The sequence below is a fragment of the Varroa jacobsoni genome, unplaced genomic scaffold, assembly GCF_002532875.2.
Source record: "Varroa jacobsoni isolate VJ856 unplaced genomic scaffold, vjacob_1.0 scaffold_1428, whole genome shotgun sequence".
In the NCBI taxonomy this organism is placed as follows: domain Eukaryota; kingdom Metazoa; phylum Arthropoda; class Arachnida; order Mesostigmata; family Varroidae; genus Varroa; species Varroa jacobsoni.
The window spans coordinates 921130-931713 of NW_019214330.1; the positions used below are offsets into that span (position 1 = coordinate 921130).

At 40.3% G+C, this 10584-nt stretch overlaps 1 protein-coding gene across 15 annotated transcripts in view; it reads left to right on the forward strand.

Annotated features, from left to right (window-relative positions):
* The window catches only part of LOC111269993 (uncharacterized), a 60663-nt gene extending 50079 nt beyond the window's left edge, over window positions 1-10584 (forward strand). For 3 of the 15 annotated variants that reach the window (XR_015314767.1, XR_015314764.1, XR_002686056.2), the window contains 3 exons: window positions 2473-2655; window positions 3679-3795; window positions 6300-6397. Coding sequence is in view for 2 of the 15 variants with exons in the window: in XM_022849964.1 (XP_022705699.1) it covers window positions 2473-2523 (51 nt within the window). In the remaining 13 variants the exon portion in view is untranslated. Of the gene's footprint in view, window positions 1-2472; window positions 3539-3678; window positions 3796-3929; window positions 4046-6299; window positions 6398-8418; window positions 8484-8798 lie in introns of those variants that run through there. The other 12 variants (XR_015314769.1, XR_015314770.1, XR_015314768.1 and 9 more) reach the window with 10 other exon arrangements.

The following is a 10584-nucleotide window of genomic DNA, read 5'->3' on the forward strand; positions in this document are numbered from 1 at the left end:
GAACATCGTGATGGTTGACATAACAAATATACAGACCGAATTTTTGCTCTGAAGTTTTCTCTAGAAAATTTTTTCCGTGACTCATCAAAATAATGTTTCTTCTACGCCTCGTGGCGCTTTACTGACGCCAGCACTTCATACAGACTGATAGATCTTCACGAGCTGAGTAAACATGCATTACATCCTCGTATAGCTAAAATTGATGTTTTGTATGAAATAAGCTATAAGCACATCTAGTAGTGATCTTTTTGCTGAGGTAATGCTGAAATGAATTTTTTTACGTAGAAGTCTGTAGCGAAGAGGTATTTCTCATGAAAATGCGTTCCGAGCGATTTTTTGAGCGAACTTGTAAAAAAACGTCAATCAAACACTTGAAGCGACGAACATAAAGTTGATTTTCATGAAAATGATTATTTTGTTATTAATATTTAGGGAAAAATGCCCAAACGCCAGATAAACATATTTAGAAAAGGAAACAGGTAAAAAATCATAAACTTTTGATAATGTCCCAGAAGTAGATTGCACAAGAAGATAGACACATCAAGTCTCTATGACATGTTCATTCAGTCTCTATTTAGCATAGTATATGCAACTACTTGTTGATAAGGAAGTAAGACGAAAAATCTTTATGCCTTGGTGACGTCCTAGGAATCGATCGACCACACAAAACGCATCAATAGAATTGCATATATAGATCCATAAGTAAATATATTTTCATTTAAAGAAATGTCTAAATAGAAAAAAAAAAGTTTCAATTCTTTAGAAAAATCTAAAGATTCTGTGAGCTTCACAGACGTCCCATTAACAGAATCAATAACCTAGCCTACTTCATCAGTAGTAAGACTCCTCAAGATTTCATATGCGTTCCGCAAACAAAGACAATCAGCCAACATTGAAAAACGTTGTCGAAAGCCAACACATAACAGGCGACAGAAATTCGAAGGTGGCTAAGCCCCCTGGCGAACAGGGTACAGAATTAAGTGCTAAAGGATAAGGAACAGGGTAACTGCTGATGTGCCTATTTGACCTACACTTTTCGCTAGCCTAAATGAACGAACTGGATTAATTAAAATAGTCAACACAAAAGAGACGCGGGGTGGAGCTCGCAAGCGGAAATGTCTGTTTCATCGAACATTCCACACGCAAGACACTTACAAGATAAATTCTATATTGCTTTAAACATACATTGATTAGCCAATTGATTGCTAAGCTTTTTAAAATGGCAGCAGGCCAAATCTGGACGAAACGAAATTACGGGGATTTGTGCTAATTATTCGGAATCCCTCCAAAGTTCCTGCCCGGAGCAGCTTTTGCTTCCATCTTGCTTCGGACGCCCTAATGACCAGTTAGATTGGTTGAATAGTACTACTGGCTTTTACTACTACACCCGCATCGCCGAAACGTCAGCGTTTACTGTAATAATTTATTAGGTAGTGTTCAATGGTCTGCGACTAGAAAAGTCATGTTCCAAGACAAATGGCACGAATGACAAGATGGGAAACGTGTAAGAACATTTGGCATAGTAATGGATAAATGATTCTATCTTGTGACCTAATCGAAACATATTTGAGCCGATGATTAGTAAGTTCGAGCGGGGCATGAGTGACGGCTGATACGGTAAGGCATTTTGTGATAACCTATTGTGGTCCAACTGTGAGCGAGAATACGGGATACAACAAAGCATTTGTCCTCGAGCCTTCTCAACACTCTCTATAATTTCGTATGGTATTGCCATTAGACGTCCCGTCGCATGGCTGAGTCCCAGAACGAAACAAACCGCGTGTCTCTACCCGGCTTTGAACCTATAGCAAAACGTGTCCTAAATAAGGCGTTACAAACTAAACTACCACAGAGGCAGGCGTCTATAACTGGACGTTCTTTCGCCATGAAAAGTGACAACTATGAAATCAACAAATTTTCGAATTTTTCTTTAATTCTACTCTAGTTGTACATGACAAAACACAGACTATCCTCAGCACCCTATTTAAAAAACTGACGAGATGTTCTGCCAATGCACGGTGTTATTTTCCACAGACTAGAAATCAATTGAGAATTGTTCAAGCTTAACCTCTTTATCGATCAGTCCAAGTTGGATCAATGAATAACCACTATTGAATGAACCATTATTCCTTACGAGAAGTTCACTATTTCAAGTAAACATACATTACGGCTTCAATGTGCGCTTATGTTATTTTCGTTTAAAGCGAAGTAATGAAATTTCAGTAGTTTCCATGTAAAGATTTAGCCCGCCCAGCGCAAGCTAATAGTACGTTAATGTCCTTCTTCATATACAAAAAGGCCTTTTAGCTCCACTTAAAAGCCTGTCGACGATACAACTAGACTTCATTATCTGATCCAGCCTTGTCGCTCATTTTTTTCAGAGCTACACAAATGGCAAAAGTGTGATCTTTTAGCCATACGTGGAATTTAATGATAAGTACACATATAAACTTTTTTTTCTTTTTTTTGCAGAAGTCAACCCTTCGGCCAATAGAATCAAACCGATCCGGTCCCTTTTCCTAGCGGCAATTCACTCGATTCGCAGGCTGAAAGACGTAATCATCTCACGCGCAAAAAAAACAATTGCCTTCGCCAGGCATAATTAGCTTGTTCGTGATGAACATCTCCCGTTAGTCTAAGCGTCGTACCCACAAGGTGATTCCGTACAGCTGAAACTTATCGCTTCGATCATGGCGTAACGAACTTCACTCATTGCACTGTTCTTTTTTACTCTTGTCAATGATCTTTTTAGTTAATAATACGTTTCATAAGATCATAACCGTTCATTAGCTCATTTGCGATACCATCAAAGAACTCTGAAAAGAAAGCACTAAAACCAACTATGATACGGACATACATAGTGCGACACTGACTGACTAGCTGAACTTTATATTAGAAGTTTGAATGTAGAAATCCTTTCAGTATCTAGATTCGAAAACAAATAAATCAGGCTGAGAACTTATGGCGGCCAAATAAGTATAATGGTAAGCCAAACGTCCCATTGGGTTGACTTAGTGAATTGTATAAGGCCATACGTGATACCCGACTAGATAAGGCGGAAGCATCCATTCCTTGCTGTTGGTCACGATCACAGGTATACTGTGGTCGGTCTACAAAGTAAGCCAACAAGCAGCTTGCGTCAACTGTTGAAATGCGAAGTATACGCAAGTACATATATCTAACTTAACACATAGTTATATTTGAGTAAACTTAGCTCCTAATGTTCGAAGCTGCAAGTTTGCCTCTGAATAGCATACCTTTTTATAGTTCTTTTTCATACGATAAACATAAAATGCACTAGGAATAGAACTTTATAACAAAATGAGTCACGCTACCGTTGTGAGATATAATGAAATACATCGTTGACTTTCATATCGCTAGGTAGGCACGATGCCGTATCAATTGGATACGACATGGCCCCGGGGAAATGAGGATGATGTCAGACACAAATTGAGTCCGAAGAGGGCCGGCAAAAGGGCGCCGTTGCCATTTATCGCTTGAAATGAGCTGCTCCTCTATAAATAAATATTTCCATTGATGTCTGGGTCTCATTTTACTGTTGGCTTTATACAAACATAAGTGGCATGGTGACACGTTTAGCCACTAAACGAAATCGTTGAAAATACACAGTGAAGTGACTTCCTAGCTTCATTCCACGTGTTTTTTGCTTGTTTCTAGATGAATGTGGGTGGCGTATAGATCCTGTCTGTACACAGCGTTGTCTATGAGCGGAAAATTGCACACGTAGGTCACTGTCGGTTCCAATAGGGCGTACAGAAAGAAAACTGCAACAGGGTAGGTAAACAAAGTATACCAATTTAGAAGAAAAAATTTGCCACAGAGGAGCATTTGTCTAGAGAATGTAGGTGTGATTTTGAGCAAGAAATCATTAGATTTCGCCATAAGTAGATTGATACGTGTGATTGCAGTTGTTAGTCCGGACCGCCTCTCTAACGTCTCCGTCTATTGAAGTCATTACAAGAAGCACGGTGATGAGCGAAGATAACTTGGCCCATAATGACACGCGTTGCTAAGTTTTACGCTGGTATGAATTTCCCAATGTTTCGGTGTTTGTTACAAACGTTCGCCTGCCTCAGTAGAGTTACATATACCGGAACAGAACCTATTGTTCAAATGCTTCCACTCAACATGAATATATATATACAAACTAGATTAATCAACTTTCCCTGAATCTATGACTATTTTCACCTACATATTTGTTATTACGTATATCAACGAATCAATTTAGGCGGGCCAACATAATCTGATATCACTTAAATGAAGGATTTATCGGAAAACCCAGAATCTCAAAAAATTAAATTGCCCCTATGGCTTCGTTTTGAATTCTGTAATATGTTGTTTTTGATAGACACCTCTAAAGCTAACAAAAATCAAACGGAAACTTGCATTCGGTCATTCCTCTGCCTGTTCTTCGACACGTGACTTATGAGCCGACCGAAAGCATACTAAGATTCAGGAAGACCTGCCCACCAAATTCAACTACCCTATAATCACAGCAAATGCAATTATGAAATCCACAGGAAACACCATTCACCCGATCCGACCCATCACATAGAATTCAGGAGAGCATCAGTAGTCGTAGTAACGGCAAAGAGTATAGGGGAGTGAGGCAGCCACACGACGCTTACGCCGTCGTAAATGTAGCTTTTGTTAGTGCCTCCTCTGTAAAGGCCACATATGCCGACGGAACGACCACTACATAGTAATAGCCACGATGGTGACCACCGTCAGAAAGGTGTCTGACGAGGCGCGATGATTTATGTACGCGGACAGTCCCCTGCTGTCTTGACCGCATTCGCAACTACCACCACAATAGTTCCGTTGCAATAGCGAGATCGCGGACTCGCTCTGTACAGGTTCCTTTTATACTGGTCATTCTCGTTTTTTGGTCAGCGAATCAGTAGCGGGTTGTGGCCACAGTGAATCTTTTCTCATAACCCAATGTCCGACGCCGACGCTAGCATTTGGCTTGTTTCCCCTCGATACACATCAGCTGTCAGGCTCTCTTAAGTCCCTTGACGTCCGCTTAATCCTAAAGCTTTGTCTGAAGGCTACGCCAACCCCAGCTAAGCCACTCAAGCTTATTACCGACAGATTTCCGCGATCGTTTTTGACGACGCTTTTGACTTTCCCTGCAGAAAGACTCGTGACAGCAGCAGCCGCAGCGATCGGTCATCACTCGTAGTGACAACAAGATTTCTAGCGAAGTCTAGTAGTCCAGTAAAGAAGCACTTTGGAACCTTGATAAGTTGCACCGAGTTTGCCAGCATTAAGTACGCGGCCACATGATAGATAGTACACACGAAAGACAGGTAGAACCGCAAAAGTTAGGAGGTAATTGATTGGGTGGTGAGGCAGACGGGGAGTCGACGATGGCTGTTTTCATTGAATTCAAAGGTATTGATTGTTGGTCGTGCCACGTTGGTTAGCTTGTCGTGATTGGTGTTAGGCATCCGCTAGTTTCAAGTGGTCTTGTAAGCGTTCAATTCTAAGGAAGCGAAGCCTACCAATGGATTTGCTATGCTGTGTACATAACTCAGGGTGTGCTACTTGCAATAATGTATAATTCTTAGGAAATTTTTAGCTTTACGACTGATACCAAAGGTCACGTGATCGAGTTGAATAACATTCTTGTACGAATGGAAATTTTGACGCCTGACTATAGACGCTTCGGTTTTTCTAAATCGTTAGTTATCGAAGCTGTTTTATACACTTTAGCGAGTTGAGGTAATAATAAGAAAAACCTAAATAAAGACAAAGCTGAGTTGAGAGGTTTGCTAATCAAAAAGCTCAACCCTCTTCATCCAGCAAGGGCATAATATAAACAAGTAGTAAGCCGAGGTTCAAATCACGATACAGTTTATATCGTTGACGTTGGTACTAGTTGCACCTAAGTGTGAGTTTTGTAAAATTCAAGGTCTACCTTTATTTACATAGTCCAGTCAAAAAGAACTACTCATATCGGTGTACACAATGACAAAAAACGTGCGTCCAACGTGCAAAATGTGCGAAAAAATAGAATACAATACATTGAACCCAGGCGGAAAACGATGTCCAAACGGTACTTACGAATAGGTCCAGGACCGGCAAAGGTTCAGCGATCTCGGCAAGGATCTTAGCTTTAACAGCAGTCTACCTTGGAAATACGCAGATACATTTTTTTATAAGAATACTCCCAACTGTAAGACATTGCTTTTATATAATATTAAAACTCCGCAGCTTGAATCAGTCTCAAAAGCCCCAACATGATAGTAAGTAGCTTTTTTTGCATGTTCTAGGTTTGTCACATGGCTATTTAAGCGCATTTACATACAACGAGCCTGGAACGACACTATCACAGGATTACGACAAGCACGGTCTTTAGGAAGCTGTTTGAGTATGTATCGAGGGGGAAAAAGTCTTGTTTCTAGGGATGAAAACTTTACAGACACGATTACCTTCTAGACAGAATGGACAGGGAAAAAAAACAGGTTATTTCCAACAAATGAAGTCCGAAGTCCATTAAAAGGTGAAAGAAACGTGCATTTGCACGATGCATTTTGAGTTCGTCTATTAATATTGTAGTACGTTGCGTCTGCTCCGAGTATGATGAATGGGCACAGGAGAAAAATTTCGGCATATAATTTACTATTGGTACAAATGAAATTGATGACGTTGCTACATGCTTTAAATCATATCGCGTCGACTTCTTTTAAACGATTATGGCATTACCTGCGGATGAAAGCCTGCCCTCAAATATTTGGTTTCTTTGTTAATACCCAACCCATAAATTAGTCCATCAGAGCAACAGTTGACAATTACGTTGCCACGGTGCCATAACTAAAAATTCATGCATGCAACATACACACTGATAGGGGGCAGACATTCCGGAAGTTCGCTAGCGAAATTTGCAAACCCAAATATCAATCCCGCGGCAGTTACCGCATGCAGCAACGATCTGAGTACATCTTCGTAATTCTTCTGTGCGGAAGAAAGATGGAGCCACCAGCCAAGAACCTTTATAAATATGCCCCCCTTTGTGCCCCTGTGAATATAGGGTAAATACGCAAGAAAATTTGGCCTTTTGAGTACGCTAGAAAAGGAAACGTCAATTGCTGTCGAATATCCTGCCTGTAGGACATGATATTTGCGGAATTTCTCAGTGAAATCTGAACGCAAATATTGTATTTTTCACGTAAATCTTCCCATTGGTATCTCGATTGGCTCGTATAGGAAACTCATGTCGTTAGCACATCGTTAAAAAATTTCAATACAAAATTGTCTAGTTCTCATATACTAGTGGAAAGCTTCGAAACCATGTTCTGCGCCTCATGTCTCTATACTGCTTGGCTAAAAAAACCTACCTTTCGGTTTAGCATATGATTGACAAATTCAATGCTGAAAATAAGATTCCGGTCGACGTCTTTTCATGATGGTTATCATATCGTAGGGGTATGTTTTCCCTAACCATAGGATTTATCTGGGCAACGCAGCTCATTCAGCGCAAACGTATAGCTGAGTCAGTATCTCACAGTAGCTCTATGCTTTGAGTTTTACGTTCGGTCCTAAAATTAACAGGCAACCCATTGACCTACCACGGGTACTTATATTTACATATAGCACTAGCTCAGATAACTTTGACAGTTCAAGCCAAGCAGTCTAATCTATGCCATGTACTATACATACGTCGTACCTACGCAATACAGGCCGAATGTTTGTTGAGCAGTATTACACATAGGACACCTACTGTCGTTAAGCCAAATGGTCATCGAGCTGCACCGAACGACTCGAATCGGCGTATTAGCGCTGGACAGAATTTCGGTCTTCGCCTTCCGCCTCAAGCACCTACATAAGCGAGTACATCCATGTAAACACATTATTCTTTTTACTATGGCGAGGATAAAAATAGGTCCCGCCGGCGTGAGGATTCCTCGGTCCTGCTATGTCTCATACCTGCCGACATTGTAATAACATATAACGGAAATGCAAGACGGGTAGGCAGCCATTACTGTTCGAAAATGGTGGCTCCATAAATCACAGTAGAATCCCTCGGCAAACAATCAGCCAATACAAAGGCTTACGCTAAGTTAATGGCCTGTTTAAGGCCCTTAGTAATGCATTCGTCCTACTCATAAAGACAAGGACACGTAAACATAGAAATTAGAGGCTTGTCCTTTTTGCTTAAAAGTAATCCTGTAGCACGTGCACGATTAGGCAGTTCTGGTATATGGACAAACAGAATATCGAGCTTTAATACCCGAACTCTGATCCCTATAGTACCCACAGTTCGACCCAGATCTATTAATAAAGATTTAAATATTGACAGTATTGACAGTAAATTGAAATAAAGATTCATAGATTCGCACTATATTTCATTAAATTAAGTTGGTAAACTGTTCATGACTAATCATTTTACAGAATAAACTCGCACACTCACACAACAAAGTGACATCCGGCGGATAGCGCAGAACGGCCCACGTCAGGTAAACGATCATATTCACTACTTCCTCTAATAGATCTGACAATAGCACAAGAACAGAGCTAACCCAGAAAACGGCTCTCATTGTATGATAACCTAAGATCAAAAACACTCAGAAGGCTGGTAGAGTCTTCGATCTAATGCAGGTATACGAAGTGCTACGCTCAGCATGGCAAATTTACGCCTGACAGGTTGGATGTTTACCACAGCTTTTAACGAAGATGTTTACTGCTACCATTTAAAATCGTAATCAAGATTTTTTTTTTTACATGAAATGTCATTTCTTGCTGAAACTGGCCACTTTCTCGATATTTCTCAGATTTTTTTGGCGCGGCTAAAATGCAGATGGACCTCAGATCGCACATAACGAAACGAAGGCCGTGTCGATCCACTTCTGCGACGTTCCTCTCTGTTTTTATAACCGGGCCAGTTTGAAGTTGATTGCAGGTCACAGAGTCTGCAGGCGAGGACTCTAAACAACCAAGCGAAGGAAAAATGGGCTTTTTAGGCGTGTGTTTCTTCTCAGCTTTGCCTTCACCAACGAAGGCAGGGGGACATATACCCTTTGGAAACGACAGATAGATGCTTCCCGACTACTGTTAATTGAGGGACCCATCAGTTTAGCGTTGGACAGTATTGACAATATTTCTTTCCTCATAGGAATAATTTTGATGTAAAATATGATTGTAAGTATAACATGCAGTAAGTTACAATCGAAGGGAAGAAGGTAGTTCGTTTAACTTGTAGTTCTAAGACGATAGAAACAAATATAACTGAAGAACACCGAAGAACGCTTTTATTTTTCATAATTTTCAAAGGAAGAGAAAATGTATTTAAAGCGAGACAAACATTACCGTTAAATATATCCATACGTACTCATCAATAAATAAATTTCGATGTTCTGTGTTCATACAAACGAGGCAATCAAATAGACGCGTTTAATAATCAGTTAAGGCAGCTTTGTTCGTGTGTAGGTAGAAATCACAATAAATGAGATCTATCATGAGACCACTCAAAAAGGTGAAGCTAAGCTATAAAAAAAAGGACATAAGTTGGTTCGAACTTCCGCTGAGTCAGTGCTTGCATTGGCTTTATAGATCTGTAGAAGCAGGTACGATCCAATGACAGACCGGACAAGGCATTTGACCTTTAGGGTGCAGGCCACATGGATGTATTGAAGAATGAGTCAAAATTACTATAGTGACAACGTTCTGCTGTTTACCTTGTACGAAGGTGGTATGCACGTAGCAAAAAAAAAGTCTGAGACTTTTTCTCTCTGAATATCGTTACTGCTCTATGTCAAGAAATATCGAAGGTAATGTAAACTCTAGCTAGGTGGGGTGTAGCCTCTAATCTATCATGGTGAAGTACAGGACATTTCGTAAGTGGGTTGAGGGGATGTGTCGATTGTAACTGACCACCGCTCGGTAGCTATAGAAAATTTCGGCTGGAAGCCTTCGATAGTTGTTTTCGTTTCTGGCAGTACATTATTTCAAATGTTTTCTTATGAAAAGGATCGTCGGTGAGCCTTTATAGCTTTTGCCCGCTTGCCTTGTTTGCTTGACCTAAAGGAGGGCAGGGTATTGGAAGCCTAGAGGAGTAGCAAAATACATACAAAAATGAATAGCCTCTATTGAACTGCATTTGTATGGTACCCGACATGCAGAGTCACGGAAACGAGAATACTCATGCGATTTTTATCCAGTGGGAAATACGACCATGATCATAACGGAGAAAGGATTTGTTGATTAGCGAACTGTATAAACAGTTGAAGCAGACCAGAGTCTGGCGCATTCCTATACCAAAGTCGTTAAACGAATTTCAAGAAGAACCTTGAACCGACTGCCGGCAACGACCAATAAGGTGGAATTGAAAACTGGGCATTACTTCGAAGTGCCACAGCTGAGTTTATGTTTACTTGGATACTTTTCTTAGTTTTACTCAGAAAACAACACGAACTGATGTGAAATTATGGTGCAGTAACATCAACAATATCATTGTGATCGTCACGGCCAGTTATTTTTTCCATAAAACTTCAAAGGAAGAGCAGGCAAACCCCACAAGATGATTGTAGAACTTTTCCAAAATTTCTCATTGAAAATAAA